This window comes from Elephas maximus, chromosome 8 (genome assembly GCF_024166365.1).
Source record: "Elephas maximus indicus isolate mEleMax1 chromosome 8, mEleMax1 primary haplotype, whole genome shotgun sequence".
In the NCBI taxonomy this organism is placed as follows: domain Eukaryota; kingdom Metazoa; phylum Chordata; class Mammalia; order Proboscidea; family Elephantidae; genus Elephas; species Elephas maximus.
Genome location: NC_064826.1, coordinates 35,296,534 through 35,321,918, shown reverse-complemented (window position 1 = coordinate 35,321,918; position 25,385 = coordinate 35,296,534). Strand labels below are relative to the sequence as shown.

The following is a 25,385-nucleotide window of genomic DNA, read 5'->3' as shown; positions in this document are numbered from 1 at the left end:
ATGCATATGAAAACCAAGATACTTTAATAAGTAGAAGTGTGTTTTAGCCAGCTATCTTGTGGTGTTCTATTATTATTATCACTCCTTTACTGGCAGTGTAAGTGTATGCTTTTGTCTGGTGATATTTTGATAGGCTGAAGTTCTTATGTATCGAACTTTCTGGTGTCTTTGTATAGCCATTGAGTATTTACATATCGCATTGGGTTACCTGTTTGGGTCAAGTTGAATGAATATAATAAAGTACAGGCTTGGGAAACAAGAGACTAAGTTGTCCACCAGGCTCCGTTGCTTCCCTGCTTTGCGACTTTAATCAAGCTATTGTAGTATTGGGTCCATCAGTTTCTTGTTTACACAATGATAAAAATAGGCTAGACGATTTCTAAAGTTTTGTCCAGCTCAAGAATTCTGCATTTCTATTAGTAATACCTGGTGGGTTAGTGGTTAAGAGTTTATCTGCTAACCAAAAGGTCAGCACTTAAAATTCACCAGCTACTCCTTGGAAACCCTATGCAGCAGTTCTCCTCAGTCCTATAGGGTCGCTATGCGTTGGAGTTGACCTGATGGCAATGGGTTCGGTTTTGCTTTATTAGTAAGAGCTAGTAAAGTGATCAGAGTGTTATGAGTTTAAAGTTCCAGCTGGTGTTGGTGAATTATGTGATGAGATCCAAGTCAAGAATGGTGGGGTCATTTAACCATAAAAGCGATACATTTTCTGTGATAGTTATGCTATTGAAACACAAATTCAAAACAAAAAGATTATATTGTAGTTTCCCCTTTAAGTTCTGAGAAAATGTATATGCTCTCTTTACAAGTGCAAATAGTGTCATTATGGTGTCATATGTTCTCCTTTACTAGCATTTTACTCATTGCTATCAAACAGTTCCTTTGACAGAATAGAGACAGTATAGCACCCTGGGATGTACACTGGCCTGGAAACCAGGACACCTGGAACAAAGCACTCATAAATTGCTTTGTGACCTTTGAATAAACCGTTTGACTACTATAGGCCTCATTTGTCTCATTTGCTAAAATGAGAGGTCAAACTAGTTGATTTCTAAGATTGCATTTAGCCCTAATCATGAATCCAGGATTCTAAATTGTATTCATTAGAATTCTTTAAGAAAAATAAATGATTACAGAATTCAGTAGAATGAGGCTGTATATATACAAATAAACTGATCAACTTGAAGGGGAGAAAATGATTATACGAAAAACTTAGGCAAACTTTTTGTGGATTTTGGCATCCAAGCAGTAAAATAGTTGACTGCTTTTTTTTTTTTTTAATTTTGAGAATGTCATAAGCACAGCCTATGTTATACTAATTTCCACTTGAAAAATATTTAGTTATTTTATAATTTATGACTAAAAGAAGAAAGCTTGTTGTAATTTAGAATAGCAAGTGAAAGTTTCAAACAGTGAGTTCTGAGATGATAAAGTATTTATGGAATTATTTTTTTTTTAATGTGTTTCCGACTAAGCTCTATAATAAATTGCCTGAGTCCACTGGAATATGGTATCCTTAGGTTGACTTGTAATTACTTGAATTTTTTTTAAAACGCAAAAGGAGATTGTTGACAGTGAGTGTGTCACCAAATGCAAAAAGTATGCTTTATAAACACTTCCAGGTCCTGCTGTAGGAGACAAATCAGTGTTGTTAGGTGATGGTGGTGGTGCATTCAGTTTGTGTACTTTGGTTTCTATGTCTGCCTGCCTGCGCAGAAAACTTGCTTGGAGCCAGACTGTAGGAGCCCTCTCTCTGTCTTTTCATAATTGATCAGGGGATGACTGCTTTCCCTGAGGGTTAAGACGTGGCAACTTTTTCTGTTTGCTCAGCATCTCAATGCAGTAGTTCAAACATTGTTCACACCAGCTGGCAGTGTAATGCCATATGCACATCTTGTCAAAGCAACTGTTGTCATGGATACTAGAAACTCTCCTAAAAACCAGATCATTGATTCCAATCAAAATTGTACTTTTTATCAGCTCAGAATCTTACTCGTTATAGAATCAAATGGTATTTTCCCCATTGTGAACAGTTTCTCTTGCACTCTAAAACAGTGACTCACAACAAAGTAACGCCATGATTTATTTTCATTTTATATGTTGAAAAATGTTACCACTTGTGTTCATTGAGCTCAGTTGTTGAAACAGAAAATGAGTTTTGAAAGTACAGACTCTTAAAAAGTTTTCTTTTAATTAGTTTATACTGCTTACCTTAAAACAACTCAATATGCATTTTGCTTTATGACACCAATTTTTTTATGATAAATTCATATAGTACATTCACTAAACTGGCCCTCTTGCAGTAGATGAAATGCTTACATTAATTTCTTATGTTAAGTTTTATTTTCCTGAGCAGGAAAGAAAACATAAAAATAAATGAAAACATCTTCTATTTTGATTGGTATTCTGTCACACATAGAAACAAACCTGATTGGTTGAGTGGTAATTTCTTTGTTCTCTGATTTTGCTAAGAATGCAAATGAAAACCACTCAATTTTATTTGGCATTAAAACTGCACTTTATTTTGTCAAAGGAGAGGTTTCCCCTTGAATTGTAAGTACAATAAAAAAGTGTTTTTAATCGTTAGTGAAAATCCTTATTAATTCACTTTCAAGATAATCTGATGTTGATTTGTCAAATTTAATTACAGCTTCCGGTAACACTTGAAGTCTACTGCCTTTGCTTCAAAATTGTAATGTGGAAATGCAAATTGAAAGATAATTTAAAAGGGAGTGGGCATTTTAGTTGAACACTCAAAGACAAGTTCCTTGTGGGAATGAGGTTATTGATGCAGTTTATGGTTTTTCCTCTTTAAGCACTTTAAACAAATTAACTTTATTTCCTGCAGGACCACATGTATCCCCTTTTAGGTGAAGTCATATACGTGTGTTATGTGAATTTTTTTTCTTTCTTCTTTTTTTTTGTATTATAGAAGAAAAAGAATATTTAATGATTCCCTCTAGAAAGGAGGATGAGGGATTCTCAGGCATTGAAGCCTTTTACTATTAGCCAAGGAATAACTGGTAATCAATTTACCTTTCAACAAAATATTTAGATACTGTTGCGTTTTTACTTCTAGGCTCTCCAGGCAGCAAGACAACTTCTCTTACAGCAGCAAACAAGTGGATTGAAATCTCCTAAGAGCAGTGATAAACAGAGACCACTGCAGGTTAGTAAAGCACTCCAGTCCTTGGGGGTCTTATTTTAAAAGATGTGCATAATGATAACAGATGTGCAGACTCGGTTGTATATATATATATATATTTATATATATATACAGGAAATTATTACATTCACATATGTAGGTAATTTTAATTCAAAAGTAGAACTCATTGCAATCTTCTGAAGAAAAATAATAATTTTCTATTAGCATAGATTTAAAAAGTTTACAAGGTCACTCAGTGCAAAAATTATGTAGGAACCACATTTGGTATTCATAGGCATAAAGATTTTTGTATAAAACTCCCTCGTGGGTTTTTAATGGAATTTTATTCACAAATAGGTTAAAATGTGAAAATTCTTCCTTAAAAGGAAAGTCATAGTAAAATGGTGTGGAAGAAAACAAAGCAGTCTCCTACAATCCGTGTTGCAGTTGTATCCAAGTGACAAATGCAGAAAACCTCCACGGTTGCCAAAAAAACTGTTTGAGTTTGCCAAGGAGTTATTGCTGTTGCTACAGTTATAAAAACACATTCTGGAGTTTGTTGTCCTTACTCACTGTGTTTGTCCTGTGAAAACTGATTGTGTGTGTGTGTGTGTGTGTGTGTGTGCGTTAAACTAACTTTTTTGTTATATTACATAACCATTATTTTATATATTCTTTTTAAACAAAATATATAGGACTTTGGGGTAAAAAAAACATCTGTCAGGTGTATTTAAACAATCTTTGGAAGGTAGATCTGGAGTTGCATAAAACACCTTGTCTCAAAATGTTTATCAGATCTGTTGAAAGATAAGCCATATTTTTTCCTTAAGCATCTGTTCTGTACCTGTATAATAAGACAAGTTTAGTTTTAAAAAAAAGGCACAAACACCCCTCTTGAAACTTTATTTTAACAAAACAATCTTGGATTTTTTGTGGCTTCGCTTTCTGTTTCCATTTTCAGGTGTACTCACAGATGTTAGTAACCTAGTCTTACGTGATGACCTTCTGAAGCTTCATTTGTGTGTCAGAGAGTTACAGGTTTCTGATCTACACAATCCAGAAACTACTTATTAACTAAAAATGAATTAAGTTTATAGTCCTTAGACAAATATATTTTATTTGGGAACAAACCCACTTGTGGAGGGAGGTGGGAATTTAGGAATAGGGGTTGAGTTTCCGCAGAGTCTAATGTTCAGATAGATGACTGCCGTAATTGCAAAATGCAAGCTTTATTGAATTAGTCTGAGTTTAAGATCCTTTTTAATTTTTTTCTATTAAAAGAAATTTCATATTCTTTTGTTTCAACTAATCAGTTTCCTCACTATCACATCCTTCCCCAAGTAATAACACTAATTGGATTATTTTCATCAATTACCTGATTCCATGAGAGACTCTCCATGCATTTACATGACAGAGAAAAATTTACCTGGAAATCACAGGTGATAGCAAATGAAATGTTTACCCTCAGTATGGTGTCAGGTTGGGAATGTTGCTTTCCTTTTGGTGTAGAATAAGAGGTTTAGATGCTGGCAACAGTAGTTAAAGTTAGAAAAGAGGATATTGTCTATCAAAAATCTGAAAAACAAAAACAACCTACATATAATCCTAATGCTATTTTATCGTGTCTCTTGACAAAATAGAGGAATTCACAGTTGCTTCTTCTTCTCCAAAGCTAAGTCCAGTAGAAGTTTTTTTATTGCTGGCTACCAAAGTATCTCTGGAAAGAATGACTGGTTTTCAATTTTTCTACTTTCTTTTTTTGTTTTGTTTTGTTGTTGTTGTAATGGGAGGCAAGATTTGATACTTTGTTGAACTAAAATATACATTTTTTTCCCTTGGAAAACACACACATAGATACAATGTGGGAATGTTCATGGCACTAAAATGAGGAATCATTGCTCATGTTCCAATTTTTATGTAGATAAAACTTTGAAAAGTCATTAGTTTTGTTATTTTATCATGAGGGTTGTTTAAAAGTATTGTGAATACATTTTAAAAGTTTCAGTTGCTGACCTTTACTGCAAAGGCTTTCACTATGTCACTTATAGTTAGTGCTTTGTGATGCATATTAACCTGCATATATATCCACTGAATGGATTATAAACCTGTAGCATTTTGTTATTATTTTTGTACTCAATGACAATGGGTTTGTTTTTTTGTTTGGTTTTGTTTTTTGGTACTGTCAAAATATCATAGGAATGAGAGGTTGGTTTTTATGAATGAGAATTTAGAAATAATGGATGAAGCTTTACTTTTTCTCCAAAATATAGCCTGAAGTTAATATAATGTGAACCTACATTTTAGTATTTCATAGTGCTTGATAAGCTTAGCAACTGAAGACATTCTGGGGTTGTAATAAAAATCTAATAGTATTTTATAGTAGCTTACACATCTGTTGCCTTGCAAGGATATTAGGTAATGGTTATCACTGCATCTGTACACGCTGTTTAGTGTGAGTTGTACTATTTTCCACTGACGTTAAAGAAAAAGTAGAATAATTTTGTTAAAAATTTTAACCATTGAATATGAAATTAACATTTAAAAATTTTTTTACGTGACTACATAGTCTACAAGTTGTTTTCTGTTTAACTACGGGATTAACTAACCTTTTTATATAGAGTTGGTGTAGATTATTTTATAAAAATTCAAAAGGATAATTGAGAAAGTTTCAAAATCTGCATTTGTAAGGCAAGGTGTTCATTATTTAATAGATCATAGTGAGTTGGAATCGACTTGACGGCACTAGGTTTGGATTTTTGGTTTTAGTAGTTCTTACTATATCAAGCATAACATCTTTAAAATAAGACCAAAAAAAAAATGTTTGTTTTTCATTTACAATAGAGTTTTGATGGTGAACTATTTTATAAGTTTTGAAAGAAAAATACAGATTTTTTAAAAATCTGTTTTGATGGCTCAAGTCAGAAGAACAATACTTGGTTGCCTGTTATACTCACCTGAATTTCTTTTAAATTCGAAGAGTGGTGGCCAGATTTGAAATATGGTATGGTAGAACATCTATTTCTAAAGAAAAAAAAAAAAGTTTTTTTTTTTTAATTTATTTACTATTATTTTTTCACTTACTTTTTTTCCAGGTTTTTGTGCTGCAAATGGCATAAATATTAGCATATCTTATGCAAAATGGAAAGAAAAAACATCACATTTCACAAGCTTGAATACCAATTGTAATAGTGACTTTGCTTTCGTGTATATATATATATATATATCTGCGTATATGTATTTGAAACATGTTTACACATTCTATTCATTATATGAAACAAGTTTAATAGGTCCAATCAGTAGTACATTGATTATATGACTTATTGATGAATAATATATATTGTGATGCAAATGGGAACAGATATTAACCAAAGGATTGCCAGATGTTTCTTCTTTACGTTCTTACTATAATCCCAGAAAAACAAACCATAATAATAACAGCAAAAACAGCCTGTTGTTTTAATGTTTTATTTATTTTTATCTACTCCTAGCCTTTCCTAGACTTCACGTACCCATCCCAGTAGTCATCCATAATGAGGAAAGTTAGGCAAAGAGACTATGTAATAGTTTCAGTTTCATGAAACTTATTTCTAGATGAGAAAGAGTAAATTACAGTGCACACAGGCACCCAGGCACACACATGTATACACACATGCATATACACATGCATACACACATGCACAAGTACACATAATTTTTTTTTTTTTGTAAAGTACACTATCAATTTTCTAGCCTATGACAAATCTACTTAATTTAGTTTAGGTATGAAAATTGGTCGCATTATTGTTCTTGTTACATTTACAGCCATGAGACAGACTTGTGGTTCTTCAACAGCTGTGCAGTGCAGAGACGTAAATTTAAGGTAAATGCCGTTGCTTTGCTATCTTAGATGAATATTAGTATATAGCATTGTAACCACTTCCTTCATTGTAGGTTAATATCTAATAGAAGGTTCTCTTTTCTAATAGGTAATTAAAATGATAAAGTTTTAATAATTCTGTCTTTAAAAGTTCAAGAATGGAATAGTAAAATGCAAAAGTGATTAAATTTGGTGGTCTTATTCTGACTCAGCTGCAAACTAGTAAAATGAGTTTGAGGAAAATACTTAATATCTTTAAAATGAAAACATTGGGCTAACTGACAAAACCTAATATTCTGTGGTTAGAGATTTATTGTTTTTTAATGTAAATGATAGGCATCTTAATTGTTCAGGATTTGGTATATTTTGTTGGATATTGGCTTATGACTTAAGAATTATTTTTCTTCGTTTTCAGTACTATATAAGAAACATGTTTTGGATGACATATCACAGCCAAAAATAATGGTCTTTGGAATCAAAGGATTAAATCCATATTATTAAAACCATTGTGCAAATATTTTTTTAACAACATCTAAGAAAGCTTTGTTTTGTTTAATGTATTGAAATAATTTTATAAATTGCTTGTAGGAGAAATGTAAGTTATACAAAGAACTGTTTTACCCATATATTTACTTTAATAATGGACATTAAAATATGTTGTGATATAATGCAGTTTAACAACATTTCTACCCTCCTTTGCTTCCTCACTCCAAAAGTAGAATCAGCAGACAAAACCAGAAATTCTGTAGTAAACTAATCAGTGATTCAAAATTCAACAGTCTTTTTTAAAAAATCAGGAATAAAATATCAAATTGTATAAGTAAGTAAATACTTACTTGGAAGGGAAACTCTTTACTAACTTCTGTAGAATATAGAATTGGACATCACTGAATATGTATTATGCAAAGATAAAATTCCATTTATGCAGTGTTAAAGAAAGAAACTGAATATTTCCTTTTCAATATTAATTCCTAATATAGAAGAATTAGAAACAATCTAGAACACATTTTGTTCCAAGTACTTAAAGCAGCATTATCAGGAAATTTAAGATATAGGTTAGAGTAGAACAATCTATTGTGATGAAGAAAAATTAGGAAGAATTTTTAAAAAGTATTCTTTTCTGTTTATATTTTTTATGTATCAAAAATAATAAGCAGTAAGTCTAATACATTGTTTCTTGATCATCAATTAAAAAAATGAGTTTAATTTAAAAACTATTTACAAGGATGGATTATGCTTTGCATGGTTCTGATTCTCCGATTCCAGTCTAGAACATTTAAAAGGCAGCATGAATTAAGTAAATTTACAAGACGGCTATAAAAAAAATAGAGTAAAATAATTCTAAAAGATATTATGGTGTTGCCACCCATGGCCAACTGCTCAAGGCTGACACCCTGTGGAGGAGGGTTTGGGACATCCAACCCCTCACTGCTAAGCATGCTTGTGTAGGAAGCTTGTGTCTGATCTGCTTGTGGCATGTGGGACAAAGAACCTGTTTTGGATCTGAAGCTGCTTTTGCCGCTAGTTAGTAGGACTATGAATAGAGTAACTTGATATTTTGCAGCCTATTTCCTACCTTTAAAATGAGAATACGAATACCCTCCTTGAAAGACTGTTGTAAAGATTACAAAAAATGCTATGTAATGTACCTAGTGTAAGTTCTTTCACTTAAAATGAGTTAATACATGATTGCTCCAGGAAATTGATATTTAATCCTTAAAATATTTATGGTATGATTTATTTTATTCAGCCATACCTTTTCAATATTCTCAGCTATTCTAATGATACAATTATGCCTAAATTATAAAGAAAGCAACAGTTAAGTGTTTTAGGAACTAATAGAGTATCTTACCCTGCTACATATTCCTTTAACGTGTATACTTCACATTCAGCACACATAAACTTCCATTTTAATGTCTGCCTTTCCTACTAGACTGTAAACTCTATGACAACAAAGACAGTGAATGTCCCATGCACCTCTGGCACCTGATGCAGCTCCTGGTGAATAATTCAAGTCAGCACCTAACTCCACTCACAACAGAAGTAAACACTGCCTGGTCCCACACCATTCTCGTGATCAGTTGCAGATCTGATCATTGTGATCCTTGGGGTTTTCACTGGCTGATTTCTGGACGTAGATCAGGAGACCTTTCTTCCTAGCTAGCCCATCTTAGGGTGGAAACCTGTTCAGCAAGGAAACAACATACAAGCTCACACTGACAAATGGGTGGTTGCTGCACATGAGGTACATTGGCTGGGATAGAACAGGGGCTTCCACATGGAAGATAAGAATTCTACCACTGAACAAAATGGAGCTCAATAAAAGCTTATTGAAACAATGGAAGAGGAGGAGATTGTGCTAGTTGGAGAGTGGGGGGAGGTTTGGGAAAAAATTTAATTCAGTGTAAATTGAGTGATTATCATATGTAATGCCATGCAAGGGACTCAAGAAGAAAGTCCTCAGGGACTTGTGATTTAGCTGAAAAGGTAGTAAGACTTGTACACAAACAAATACATTTCAGGCCATAGTGCTGTAGGAATGGGAAAGACTGAAAATAATCATTAAAAGAGCAAATTATCACTTCAGGCTAAAATGATCAGGGAAGGTTTTGTGGAGAAGGCAGTATTTATGTTTGGCTTTAAGCAGGAGACTTTGGTAGACAGAGAAAACAAACAGCAGGCTTTGATGTTGAATTTTTTAAAAGATGTTATCGATGACGTAGAGAAAAAAGCTTATGAGGTCTGGTTAGTAAAGAGTAAGTAGTTTCTTTTTGCTGGTGTAGAGATCATATTAAGGGAGTAATGAATGGGTTGGAGGGCTAGAAATATACATCGCGCATTGTAGAGAGCATGAAAGGCCAAGCTAATGATCTGTACTTTAGGTAGCAGGGGCTATTAAAGCCTTTGATAAGAAAGTGATGTGATCAAAGCAGTGTTTTGTAAAGATCTAGTTAGCTAATGGTACATTTAGAGGATGTTTTGAGGAAGGGGAGTTATGAGGAATCTGGAATAAGGATAATCCTTAGGAGAATGTTTAGGTAGGCTATGATGTTGAACAGACTTTTAGACATGTTGAGTTTGAGATGATAGCAAGACAAGTAAGTAGAAATAGCAAGCCTTTAGAAAGTTAGAAAGGGAGCTTGGCAGAGAGGTCAGGACTGGAGACAAATATTTGTGGAATACTCTAGAAGTGATAGATGAATCTATGTGAGTGGAAGAGGTTTCTGAAAAAGACAATTTAAAAAGAGAGTAGCACCCACTTTTTTTTTTGAGCAAGAAAAAAGAAAAGGGGGAAATAGATCAAATTAGCATATGATTCATTAGGAAGGTCAAGGAAAGGGAGAGGTGTTAAAAGATGCGGCTTGTGGACCATATCTAGCTATATCCACAAGAATGAGCAGATTTATGTGTAAATACTGTTTAGTTGAACGGCAACAATGATGATTTTTAACCTCACTCATTTTTTATTATTTGCCAGTAACTCAGGATCTACAATAGTAATCAATAATTAATGGGGGAAAAAATCTTAGCATTAATAAATGTAATTTTGCTTCTCAGATTTCTGTGCCTCCAATTATATAAGTAAACATAGACTGCATATATAATATGGAATTCCCAAAAATTAAATCTGAAAGAAAATTTCTTCCTAGGAGGTCAAATTTTCTTTTTTCTTAGCTACCCAAGCACCTGCTTCTTTCTGTAATCCATTAGGATTTTAAGTATATATTCCCTTGACTTTTCTACCTTAACTAAAGTGAGAGTATGAAAGAAATAGAACATTAATATCATTATGGAAGCTCTCTGTGGGATTTAAGACTTAGACTGTGAATTTTATCTTAAGATGTTTGGAGGTGTTGTACAAGCTAAATTGAATGACAAAATGAAGAACAGTGTAAGCACATGATTAAAGACAAAAAGTGAAATTATTTTGAAATTCACTTACACTTAAGACTCTTTGTGTTTCCTCTGTGGAGTCTATTAATATTGTTCCATCGTCCTGCATTCTACATCTCTGATTTCCTTAAAAATTCTCTGCTACGTTCAGCTTTTCTACTGTACTCTTTCTTCTATCATCATGTAATCTTGTCCATTTTTCTTTCTCTGTCCCTCTGTCACATATTGAGAAAGGAGTATTATTAAATGCCTGTAACTCTTTAATTCTATCTTTAGCCTAAAAGCGATTGTAATCATTTTTCAAAAAATAATGTAATAATAATAACAACACTGTACTACTTCTTTATCCCCTTGGAAGCTACTTCTTATAATCTAACCAATTCCCATCCAGTCAATTCCCAACTCATAGCGACCCTATAGGACAAAGAACTGACCCATAGTATTTCCAAGACTGTAATCTTTACTGATGAAGATCAAAGACTACAGGCTTCAGTATGGATTATGCCTCCTCATAAAGAAAATAGAAATCCTTGCAACTGGACCAGTAAGCAATATCATGGTAAAGAGAGAAAAGATTGAAGTTTACAAGGATTTCATTTTACTTGGATCCACAATCAACGCAGCAGTCAAGAAAGAAAACGACATAGTGCATTGCTGCAAAAGACCTATTTCAAATGTCAAGAAGCAAAGATATCACTTTGAGGACTAAGGTACACCTGATCCAAGCCATGATATTTTCAATCACCTCACATGCATGCAAAAGCTGGACAATGAATAAGAAAGACCAAAGAAGAATAGATAACCTTTGAATTATGGTGTAGGCAAGGATATTGAATATACAGTGGACTGCCAGAAGAACGAACAAGTTTGTCTTGGAAGAAGTATAGCCAGCGTGTTCCTTGGAAATGAGAATGGGAAGATTTTGTCTCATGTACTTTGGGCATGTTATCAGGAGGTATCAGTCTCTGGAAAAGGACATCATGCTTGGTAAAATAGAGGGTCAGTGAAAAAGAGGAAGACCCTCAATGAGATGGATTGACAACAGTGGCTATAACAACAGGCTCAAATATAGTAATGATTGTGAGGATGACTCAGGACCAGGCAGTGTTTCTTTCTTTTGTACGTAGGGTTAGTATAAGTCAGAACTGACACAACAGCACCAAACAACAACAATCCTTATGGAAGCAGATTGCCACATCTTCCTTCCATGGAGCAGCTGGTGGGTTCGAGCCGCTTAACCACTGTGACACCAAGGCTCTTTCTTACAATCTAGTATCCAATGTTTAGTTCTTGTCTTGCCCCAAGAATAGTTTCCTTTATGCTATTTTAAGTTGTAATTTTAGTATGAAAGCAACTCTTCTCTTGCATATCGCAGCTACTTAGATGGACATGGAACCCTGAAATATTTCCAATAATAGTAATAATGCTGGAAATCTCAACTGGTTGATAACATTCACAGGTGGCTCTTTCAAAGTCATAAATCAGACTTCATCATCCCTTAAATCCTTTTGTCAGATTTCCCAGAAAACACTTTAAGAAATAAATATTCAACCTGGAATTTCTTGGGATGGTGGTATAAAATGACCAGTTTTTTTTTTCCTAAGCAGATCATGGATTGTCATGATTATGAGTTTTTTCTGTTAGCCAATTTTAGTAATCATGAATTTGGAAGCACAAACAAAAAAGATCAAACGAAAGTGTAATGAATTGTTCCTTCAAAAATATTTGTCACCCTGCCTTGATATGAAAATCATACAAGCTCAGTTGTCAGAATCTAACGTGATTTTAAGTCAAATTATGGTTGGGCACAAAGTTACTTTTCCCAAAGGCACTTAATAAATGCTAATAAAATGCTATAGTATAGTGGATTTTTTAAAATGAAAGTTATGGTCTCTAATTAGATGAGGAAGAAACCACTCACGAGAACTAATTATAGTACACCCTTGACATTCAAAAGGTACGTAGCCTAAGATCTTCATGAACTCTCAAATTCCAGAAATTCTCATATCAAGAATGTGGAAAGGTTTGTGCATTCTTCCTTCCAGATGTGTTATCTTTCAAATTGAGCTAGTATTGTGGAAAATGTAACACAAGTTAACTAACTTTTCATAAAATTTACCTCTTGCTTAATGTCCATTTTTTTTTTAAAGAAGCATTTATTTATCCACATCTCAGGTTTTCCTATATCAATGAGGACAAGTAAGAAACAGCAAAACTGCATTAGATTATATGTGTGGGAAGTCAACAATCTAAAGAATGGGTCATTTTCCCAACACACTTGATACAATATCATGCCTTGAAGAATTAACACAGGTTTAGTGTCTTGGAACTTCGTGATCATTTGCAGATAATCAGACCAATCCTCAATATCTGTGGACTTTAAGGCTCCACTCTACTAGAGAAGGAGCCCTGGTGGTACAATGGTTAAGCACTTAGCTGCTAGACAAAAGGTTGACAGTTTGAACCCACCCAGCAGCTCCATGGGAGAAAGACCTGACATTCTGCTTTCATAAAAAATTACAACCAAGAAACCCTATGGGGGAGTTCTACTCTGTCACATGGAATCGTTATGAGTAGAAAATTTACTCAGCGGCACCTAACAACAACATGCTCCTAGATTTTGAAATCTAGCATCTATGAGGAAAATCGAAAGTGAGTACACAATTTCCCCTACTTTCATTGTTATTTATTTGAAGAATTCAGAGAGGTTTCATATATTAATATTTTCCTCCTTCTTAATTGTAAATCTCTATTGGCATCAATTCTATTGACATCTTCTGTAAGGAGCCCTAATGGTGGAGTGGTTATAAGCTCAGGCTGCTAACCAAAAGGTTGACAGTTCAAATCTACTAGCTGCTCCTTGGAATGTGGGGCAGTTCTACTCTGTTCTATAGGTTGCTATGCATCCGAGTCTATGCAATGGGTTTTCATTTTTTTGTTTGTTTATGTTCGATAAGGACATGGGAGAAAGCAAGGTCTTGGGTATGAAGAGACCTCGTAGAAGTTCAGTGGGCAGTATACAGGTGTTAATGACTACCAGTTGTTGACTGGTTTAGCACAGGAATTCTGATGTTGGAGTTTTATCTCTCAAATTAGCCAAGCTCCCTCTTGATTCAGTTCACAGTTAAAGGCTTGAATCACATTCAGCTGTGTCTAAATGTGTTTGGAGTTATTTTTTAAAAGATTTTGTTGCTTAATCATGCTTATTTTTATGATTTTATCAGTATAGACATAGACCCTGTAGTACCTAGTAGTTAAGCACTTTGGTAGCATAAAATAGAAAATTATTCACACAGTGTATAAATTCTTACACTTCTAATGGTAACACTTGCTTTGCTGTAAAAGTTGCCACCTTGATATCTTCTACTGCTAGTGCTACTGCACGTTCTCAAGTGACAAACCAAGAAACACATCGAACATTATGATATGCTGACATGAGAAAAATCTGTGGTCTCACAGAAAGACTATGGCAGATTCTTTCATAGAATATCTTTATAAAAATAAAAACAATATAAAAAAAATTCACTCTATACCCCCTTCTTCCCATAGAGCCTACCATGTTATAGAAATTAAAAAAAATTAGTGATTAAAATATGATTAAAGTTCTAGTTTCTCAAAAGCTAACAAACTATGGAATTTATCAGCTGATTTATGTAGAAATATTTTTATTATGAATCATGAACTCCATATACAGGCAGTCCAGAGCTGGTAAGCTGCTCAAAGATGACACTAAGGACCAAGATTCTTCCTACTCTTCTGTTTGCCCCTATCTAGCTGTTGTCTTAATAATCACAAGATGGCCACCGTCCTCTAGGCATCATGTCCATGTTCCAGCCAGGAAGAAGGAGAAGGCAAAAGTGAAAAAGGCAAAATACAAATAAGTGTATGCCAGATGAATATGCCCCTTTTAACAAGCTTTCCTAGAAGCCCTACCTACGCAGTAGCCCCTGCTTCCATCTCATTGGACCAAACGGTATCACACAACACCCACCCCTCACCATTGCTTCAACTGAGTCTGTGAAGCTGATTATTAACCAGGCATTTTGTCACTCTGAACAAAGTTGGGGTCATTTTCATAAAGAAGACCAAAGGATGATTTTGAGGTAGGCAACCAGCAGTGTTTGGCACCAACAGTTTATCATAGCTGTTAGAACTAACTCATGGGGTGCTAAGAATATGTGAAAAGCAATTTTATGACTTGAGATACTTTAATAACAGGAAAAGTTGACATTTTGTATTCTTAGAAATTTTAGAAATATACAAATCTGTTTATTAACATGACCAAAATTCCGTGGGTTATGAGGTTTAATTCTAAGTTTTAGTAGCTTCAATTATCACTAAAATGTTATTAAAAAGTAGGTAAATATTCAGTACTAGGTAAAGCACAATGCAAAGTAAACGAAGCAGAGGTGATTCTCCCCTTCTAGGAACTTACTATGGCTGAACCCTGGCAGCTGTGGTGAGGCACCCGCATAGAACATACGTAGGCAATGGAACAAACACTGGATAGTTTGAATAAGTGAACGTATCTTTTGCAAGTAGAGAAGCAAATGTTTTTCAAAGGATAGTTAAAAAAAAAGTCATGAAAGCTGAATTTCAAACAAGTTAAGGTCAGAAAAAAAAATTTGTTTTGTTCTTGTTGAGTTCTGGTGTTACTGGACAGGTTGAGAAGGTGCTATCTTTTCTCCCAGGTACAGAGAAGACAAAAGACTTTTTCGTACTCCCATATTCCCTGCAGTAATCTATAAGCAGCTATAATAGAAAAATAGATACTTAGTGGGGCATCTAGAAGAAGGTTCAAGGAAATGTTTTTCCTCTCCCTTGCCTCCCAGCCTTATTGACACATGCTAAATTCCTGCTGTGTTCTAGGTTCCAGGTACTTTGCCCTATGATTTGTCATTTTATCCCCACATAAACCCCAGATGTGGTTGGAACTGTCCCTATTTCATTATGAGGAAACTGAGAGCCAGAAACATTCAGTAACTTTTCCAAGGACAAAGGGCTGAAATTCAATTCCATCTGATTATAAGATTTTTTTTTTTTCACACTGCCTTTCTCTGGTATATATTTGAAATAAATGAATTATTTTCTCAAAAATTTTCACTTTGGAAGAGGAGAACGAGGGGAGTAGAAAGGGTAGGATTATCTGGTTCTCTAAAGCCTGCCTGTCTGGTCAAAGGCTGTTCCACGCTGGAGGAGAAAGAATGGGAGGTCCCTTATAGCCATATGTGACACTGGCGAACCAAACCAGGGTTATTCTTGTGGGTGTTTTTCATTGCTTCCTCCAGGTCACCATGAGAATAAGAATTAGTCTTTGGTTTGGCTTGGAGATGCTGTAGATGCATGATGACTTTTAATAATCTCATCTCCTGTGATAGTTCTTACACACTTTCCAGTAATTATCCAGAATGAAATTAGTCCATCTTCTTCTTAAAACTTTATGGAATTATTGCCATTGGATTTTGTCTTTGAAATAAACTAGTATAAGGAGCTTTTCTTTGGAGAAATATGTCAATGCATCATAACGTTGAAAACAAAAGTAGGGCAAATAGCTGTGTTATTATTTTTCTGTATGATAAAATTGTGAATTTTTAGTGTTTTTCTATTTTTTAACCCACTTTTTCTGTATATTTTGTGTGTATAAAGTTTATGCATTTTGTGACGTGTTTAATTTTTTTAATGTACTAAGGAAATTAATTTTTTTAAATATCTACTTGCAGTAGGCATTTTGCATACCATTAGGCTAGGAAGCTCAAACCCTAATACCATGCAAGCCCAGGCAGGTATATGGTAGACTGGGTGCAAGGAATTAGGAAAGAGTGGGAACTATGTTGTCCTTGAGTGCTCATGCTCCCTGAATGTCTTTCTTCTTTCCTTCTTTATTCTTTATTGCACAAGCCAAAAAAATCAACTCATGGTTGAATCTGGCCTTCAGGCTCCCTTTTGCAACCCCTTTGTTAAACACAGAGGTGGTGCAAATGGTTTGCACTTAATTGCTAACCTGAAGGTCAGGGGTACCAACCAAGCCAGCAGTATACCAGAAGATAAGTGTTGCTATCTGCTTCCGTTAAAATTACAGCCAACAAAACCCTATGGAGGAGTTCTACCCTGTAACACATGGGGCTGCCATGAGTTGGAATCAATTCCATGGCAACTAGCAACAGCAACTTTGTTAAGTACTAATACATTGAAATCAATGTATGAAATACGGAAATACATATAGTGTATGAGACTCAGGTACTTTCTGATTAGGGGTTCCTGAATCTTTGAGGATAGCAAATTTTGTTGGAGGCAAAGTCCATTACATACTCAAATTTCTGATGAAGCACTGAGAAATGGGCTACCTAATGCTAAATGTATCTTGCCATCACATTATATTAATTCACAATGTCGTGCCAATACAAATTGCTTTAAAAGGAACACTGTTTTAGGACTAGTTAATAGTGAAGGACCTTTCTAAAGAACCAAATTAAAACTGAGTACTTAAGCAATTGATGCAGTTATGTTATTAGACACGTCCGTTCGATAATGTTTAACACTGCTAGCCAAAGCAGAGGTGCCTAATACAGTTTTTTCCTACCTTTTTGCTTGCAGTTCTATTGAAGTAGTTATTTATTTAATTTAAAAAAGAGTCTGAGAGTAATGTAGAAATAAATTGAAAAGCATGCTATATGGTATTTCATATGAAACAAATGATTATCATGTTCCAGTGGGGAAAAAAATTGCAAACTGAAAACAGAACAGCACTAAGATTTGTAAAACTGGTTTGCAATTTACATCCTCAATCAGTCCATCAAAGAAACATGACTAAATGCCCTCAGTGTGTTAGGCAGACACCAGGTACCATGGGGGATTCAAAGATGTACCTGTCCTCAGGGAGTTGACAGTCTGGCTAGGTAAAAATTCAGGATAATAACTACCTTTCTAAGTCTTTTTAAACAAAATTCAGTGGTTTAAGGTAAGGGGGGAAAAAAAAAAAAACCCTGTTTGGCAGTTATGGCTTTTAAGAGTGTTCTGTGGAATAAATTGGGTTTCTCTTTTCCGTGCTTAATGAAGCAACTGAGATTTTCTTCATTTTTGTGCCTCCTCAGGCTTTGTTTGTGGTTCTTTAAAATTTGTTTAGGACTTCATTCCAGAATTTAAGAGTAATATCAAAATGTGGAACAAGTTAAAGGATAGCAAATAATAATATCAAAGTGTGGAACAAGTTAAAGGATAGCAAATAATATGATAGAGGTGATTAAAGGGGAAACGGGGGGAAAGCCTATCACAAAAGGGGCTGACCCAGAAAGAAAGGAAGATTGAAAAAAAGTATCTTAATTTCTTCACATTAAAAAAATGTGGTAGGCATTTATTTTCCATCATTACTGAGAAAAGGCAAAAGTATTAGGTTCTTTGTTTTAATACGAAAAAAATCAGAGTAGTTAAAAGTTGGACCTTTTTGTCAGTGAAAATTTCTATACTAGAATGTTTTATGAAAAATGTTTATAACTGTTGTTCTAAGTTCCATTTTCAATTTCAAATATCTTTATTTTGGTGATTATTAAAGGAATGCATGCTTGCAAAAAATAATTTAGGCAATCAGAAAAGTATGAAGAATAGAAAATCACCTGAATTCCAGCCTCACAGTGAGTTTTGCGTTGGTGTTATCTGCATTTACCTGCACATGCGTGTTTCATCATACGATGCAAGTCTATGAAAGAATGCATTTTTACATTTTGTAGCTCTTTTTAAACATAAGATTTCTTTTTAAAGTGTATCTTCATTTAGGACCATGAAAAGTATGAACATGTAGTAAATGACCTCTTGGTCTTCTGTACTTTGTGATAAAGGTAAGAGACCAGATTCCCTCTCTAGTTCATGTACTGGAGAACCACTGGGTTTCAGGTCTGGCTACATCACTTACTGATGGTTAAACCTTGCAGAGGGGGGTTCAGTCGTTTAGCCTAATTTTTTTTTTTTTTTTCTGTCAACCAGGACGATTTAGATTAGTCTCTAGCTCTAAAATTTTATTATCCTAATGCTTTTTTTTAGCAAAAGAATACAGGCAGTCCATGGATTACAAACAAGTTCCATTCCTAAGTCTGTCTTTGAGTCGAATTTGCACATAAGTCAGAACAGTTAGGTATGGTTCGTATCTAGCATCAGTTAGTCAGGTATTTGTCTTAGTATATAGTGTATAGTGTACCTTTCTTTAACATAATAATATAGTAATAATAATATTTTGATGTGTATCACAAAGCAGTGCCCATTTATTATTATGAACAATTATATGTACCTTGAATTTCTAATATAAAATTTGTGGGGGTTGATTCATAAGTACAGGTTGTATGTAAGTCAGATGTCCATAACCTGAGCACTGCCCATATACCTTTTTAGTAAATTATATTTATAAAAAATTAACGTTCCTTACATTTTACTTGCCAAAACCTTTTAACTTTAATAATGACTTAAATAGTTTTTCTCTTAATACAAAAAAACAAGATTGTCTTAAAATTTGGAAACTTATGACTCATTTCTTCAGTTTAAAATATTCTGATACTCAGAGAAAAACTAAAATTTGTTGTTAGAATATTATACAACATGCATATTCATTACATAAATATAGTTTTCATTCCATTATGTTCCACATGCCCCATGACATGCTAGCTTATCTGTTTAGAGTACTTTTGTGAGTGCTCAGTTATATCTGCATGGTTTCTAATGAAAAAAATAAAATAAGGAATATTTAGAAGTATAATTATATAGAGGTCAGAACTGTGAAAATTGCTTTTCTCACAATCACAATAACTTGGCTTTATTGCCTAAATTATATAGTGATAAAAATTATTTTTATACTCCTGAAGTAACTAGTTGTGGTTCTTGATAAGATTTTGCAGTATATTAAGCTAAACAGAAAATAGTTCTGTTTTTTATAGTCACTTTTAGAAATTATTGTCTTAATACATTGGAAACCATAAGCAGAAATATTTCATACACTGTGAGATGGAAAAAAAAAACTTAAAAAAATTCTGTTACTAAATATCCTTGTTTCTATTTATTTATCATAATGGTTATTCATTTAAATAGATAAATGAATTTATTATAAATTAATTCAAATAAATTTATGAAGTTTATATATTCAAATAAACATTTATTTATAAGAGGAAAGGCTATGGGTCTGGGGTCGAAATAACTGGGTCATAACACTGTTACAAGTTGCCAGAACTTGGGCGAGTTACTTAACTCTTCTGAACGTGAGTTTTCTAAATAATGTATATGAAAAATGTACTAGAAATATAAGCTAAAATGAATTATTTCAGTATTTTATTATTCTAACATAATGTGAGCTCTTGTAAAAATAAAATCTTGAATGAAATACTGAACTAAGAATTCAGCCGTTTAATGTTTACCTCTTCAAAAGTCAGCAGCACATAAATAAACTGATCTGCTTTGTAGCTCCAGTTCATTACTGTGCTTGCTCTCATTCATTTTTCAGGAAATAAATAAGGCCTTAGAAAGCTCTAACTTCATTTGCCATTCATAATGCAAGATTAAAGGGAGACAATTTTGTTGACAGATTACATGGGTACCTTATATTCTACCAGCTAGAATCTAGCTGAATGATTTAAATAGGTGAACCAGAAGAATACATAACAATAATAAACTGACTTCCCTTTTTTGAAGGCTGTGAGTATGTGTTTTGAATACACACAAAAACAAGCTGGATCCTTTAAAAAATGAAAGTAAATTTCTGCTTAGTGAATTTTGGAATAGATTTGTTAAAACATAAATGGAATCCAGTTTTGAAAAGAGAAGCAGCCAAGACATGCCATAATTGTGTATGCTACAAACTCATTTTACGTTTTTCTCTATTAATGCATTCACTATCGATTCTCTGATTACATTCCTTATTGAAATTTTGCAGATATGTTTTTATTTATGGTTCTTTTTAATCTCTTTTATGCCTATAACTACATGTTATTAAAAAAATAACTCTGGAGATAAAAATCATTAATATGTAGGTAACAGAGGAGGCCAAAATATAAAAGATAGCATTCTTTGAAATTCTGTTTATTCCACTAATTAATATTAACCAGATAAATATTATATATGACTTCTACTAAACACTTACCAAAGGTTTTTATAGTCGGGAAACATTTTAAAAATAAAATATCTTAAAAAATTAGATATGTGCATTACTCTTTGGAGCATCCACGTACCCATTCAGATTAGTGTAATGTGATTTGTCCTGCAGCTGCTTCAAATTAAGAACAGGTGTGGAAGGCAGATTATGCAAATACTCATATTAATGTAATTGTCAAATTGGTGTGTTTACCATTGTGCTTTTAAAGAGTAGCCTGTACTCCTATTTTAAATGTAAATTAGCTTCCTTCTTGAGAGCAGCTATTGGGTAATGGAACTTGTTCCTGGCTTAGAAATGAATAATTTCTCATTGTAACACAATTCTAAAATCTGACATTTTCTCTCCGGTAAACTCTTTCATATACAAAAAAAAAAAAAAAGCTTATCCTATAGTATTTTTAATACATATAATCATGATGATCTTGTGAAAGTTTGAGTTGATTCTGCCATTGCACTACTATTTTCTCTCTTTTATTTTCATATGCAATGATTACTGTGACAGCTTTGACCTTCCATCTTTTCTAATTCAGAGCTCATCTAAGCTTTCCATGTTTGTGGATCTAAAAACTATCAAGAAACATACTCTTTGGAGAAATTGCATTGAATTTCTTTTATTAATAATCTTACCTCATGGACTCTAGTTATCTGCGATTATATTTTAGCATTTTAAACCTTTAAACACTAAATTTAGCATTTTAAATCACACTTTATGAATAAAGAACCACCTTTTTCAACTAGTTCTCCCATGATAAGAAAACCTACTGCTGCTGCATCAATTTGGACTCATAGTGACCCTATAGGACAGAGTAGAACTGCCCCATGGGGTTTCCATGGCTGTAAATCCTTACAGAAGTGGACTGCCGGATCTTTCTCCCATGGAGTGGCTGGTGGGTTCAGAGCAGCTGGTGGGTTCGAACTGCCGACCTTTTGGTTAGCACCTGAGTGCTTAACCACTGTACCTCCAGGGCTCTCATCGTGATCAGAGATACCAACAAAATAAGCATCAGTTTGTGCAACTTGAAGCCTCTATTTCCCATTAAAGAGTCTATCATTTATCATTATTGGCAAGAAAAGGAGCTGCCACTGAGACCAACAGCGGATGAAAAGTAACTGATCCAAGACTGCTGCTGCTTGCTCTGCAGGGATCAGAAGAGGAACTGCCACATTCTCCGGTCTCCTCGTACGTTCCTGGAGGTGGCCGTGATCTGAGGTGCTCCCTGCTACGGAGTAAAACATGCACTAAAAGAGATGCTGGTTCTTTCTGAATTTGGAAAAATGAATAGTATGTTACAGTGTTTTGTTTTGATCTTAACAGATAGAGTAGTAGCATCTTCATGCTTCATTCATTAAATCAACTACTAATCCCAAAATACATGTCCGTGGAGAAGATCACAGAAAGGCAATTAAAGGCCTTACTCCATCCACAAACTCCAAAGACATCTGGGGTTCATGCCTCTCTGAAAAGACAATGCCCTATATAAGCAAGGCAATGAACAGCTTATTTCTTTCCTAGTATTCACTGCTTTTGATATTTCTGATTTAAATCGGTGACAGATGCATGTCAGAAATACTTTCAATAAGAATTTCTTCTAGGTTATCACTTGAAAGTATATCTCTACAAGACTCTTCAAGTTAGATTTCTGCTAGGACAAAAGTAACTCTAGTGACTTTTTTTTTTTTCTGCTTTTCAAGGAAAAATACCCTAAAACAGGTTGAACGCTACATAATACATCTGATCTACTACTCTGCTGTTTTATTCTGCTTATTAAATCATTCTTTTAACTTGTATTATTTTGTAGTAATTTTATTTTTTAGCTCTTGAAATTAACATGGAATATGTAATTTTTACATTAAGCAAAAAAAAGAGGTTTGCTTTGAAAAATATTAATCCCTACCCTAACTCCTGAGACTCAAACCCTGTGTCTGTACATTTTTGATCAATGAGTCAAGGTGAAAAATCTAGTTTATTCTGTGCTGGGTGTCTTGATTAGAAATCTTCGGAATATAGACTTCCTCAGAGGCTGGAAGCTAGTTTAATATGTTATGCCAGCCGTCCTGAAAGCCATTTCAATAGATGCTCTACCCTGGCATTTGTTTTAGAAATAATTGCATGCGAATGTGGTTTAACATCTGTACGATGTCTCTTAATTCTAACCAGACATTTTCCATTAGATGGAGCCTGGAAATCACATTAAGAAAAATATATCATCTGTGAAATTATATTCTGAATGCCCCAAATAGAAAAGAAAGGGGGAAATATCCAGTTTAAATCTAGAATGAAGCTTTTTTTTTTTCTCGAACACCAAATTTAAAAATATTCATTTCACCTCCTTTAGTGCTGTAGTATGAAATTGAACTGAGATGTTTTCCAAATTTTCTTATATTTAGTTTATCATAAAACTTTCTTGAAAATTAAAATATAATGGTATGACAAATTGAGTTATTTCCTTGCCTTTTACTTGGTAAAATTAAATACAAGTTCATTTATTTTTGTACCTCTATGCAATACAATTCAGGGAAGTTAAAGTTTACCACTTTTCTGTTCTTTCAAGCAGAATTTTCCAGGAGGGATTTTGATACTAAACTGACTTTAAATATATTGTAATTTACTCGTGTACTTCAGGAATTTGAGAAAGAATATAAAGGAATAAAACCCATGTAAAGTCAGGGGAAAATGACTGACTGGGTGAAAGAGGAGGGGGAGATTTCTGGAAACAAAAAGTTATTTCTTGGCATCAAAGGGTTTTAAAAGAATATCTTGTGCCATTCTGCATTGGTTATTGCTAGTTCTTCAGGATTACAGTAATGGTAGTACGTCAGAGATGCTTTATATGTATTTAACCCTTTATTTAATTCTCCAAGAGAAAAGGCAGGTATTGTACACATTTGAAGCACATAAAGACCACTTTGCTTTGCCTGAGACTCTTGGGATCTGGCTCCTGCTTCTTTCTTCTCCCCTCATCCCTGTTGCCCTCTCTCCCTAGCATTGTCTTCTCTGACCTTGCTGGACTCTCTGTGGTTCTCTGGATCCATCAGGGTTCATATACCTTCAAGCCTTCATGCAAATTACTCCTTTGCTCTGGAATACTCCCCACTTCCATGTCACACCACCCCCATTTGTATACCTAATGTCCATTCATTATCACTTGGTCTAAAAATCATGTTCTACTCTCAGATCTATCATATAAGTACCCCTTCTCTCTGTTCCCATAGCTCCCTGTGCATACACATCTGTCACAGCACTTACTATGGTGCTCATCACTACTTTTTCTTCTGAACTTGTCTGTAAACTCTTTGGGTTAGGGACTCCTACTTGACTTGATATCCCTATTCTTAGCATACTAAGTAGTGTTTTATAGTCACCCTGTAGAAGTGGGTTGAACCTCTTCGCAAAATTTGGTTCATTGTCAAGACTAATAACACTGCCCATATAGCAACTGAATTTAAGAGAAAGTTTATTACTCATACAAGGGACTCTCAGGGAGAACTGAGTAGTACCAGCAGGTCTGGGCAGGCTTGGCTAAGCAGAGGGAGTGATTTAGACCTTTACAGTTGATTAAGGGGCACACGTCTGTCAATTTGTCGTACTGTGGTGGCGTGCATATTGCTATGAGGCTTGAAGCCACACCACAGGTATTTCAGATACAAAAAAGGTCACTCATCGTGGACAGGTTTCAGCAGAGCTTCCAGACTGAAAAAACTAAGAAGGAGTTGGCAGTCTACTTCTGAAAAAATTGGCCATTGGAAACCTTACGAATAGCAGCAGAACGTTGTCTGATATAGTGCCAGCACATGAACCTCAGGCTGGAAGGAACTCAAAATATGACTGGGGAAGAGCTGCCTCCTCAAAGTAGAGTCAGCCTTAATGACGTGGATGGAATAAAGCTTTTGGGACCTTCAAATGCCAGTGTGGCACCACTCAAAATGAGAAGAAACAGTGCAGACATCCACTACTAATTGGAACCAGGAATGTACAAAATATGAATCTAGAAAAATTGGAAGTTGTCAGGAATGAAATGGAATACATAACAATTGATATCCCAGGCATTAGTGAGCTGAAATGGACTGGTATTGGCCATTTTGAATTGGTTAGTCATATGGTCTACTATGCTGAGAATGGCAAATTGAAGAAGAATGGCATTGAAGTCACCATCAAAAAGAACATTTCAAGATCTACGCAGAAGTACGACACTGTCAGTGAGAGGATGATATCCATATGCCTATAAGACAAGTTAATACGACTGTTACTCAAATTTTCTTACCAACCACTAGTGCCAAATATGAGGAAATTGAAAATTTTTGCCAACTTCTGAAGTCTGAAATTGATCAACGTGCAATCAAGATACATTGATAATTATTGGT

The 25,385-nt window shown here is 34.3% G+C and overlaps 1 protein-coding gene across 10 annotated transcripts in view; it reads left to right on the top strand.

Annotated features, from left to right (window-relative positions):
• FOXP2 (forkhead box P2) overlaps window positions 1–25,385 on the top strand; it is a 636,455-nt gene that overhangs the window by 459,858 nt on the left and 151,212 nt on the right. For 8 of the 10 annotated variants that reach the window (XM_049894628.1, XM_049894635.1, XM_049894634.1 and 5 more), the window contains one exon: window positions 3,083–3,172. In XM_049894628.1, the coding sequence (XP_049750585.1) occupies window positions 3,083–3,172 (90 nt within the window). Of the gene's footprint in view, window positions 1–3,082; window positions 3,177–6,949; window positions 7,008–25,385 lie in introns of those variants that run through there. The other 2 variants (XM_049894636.1, XM_049894637.1) reach the window with 2 other exon arrangements.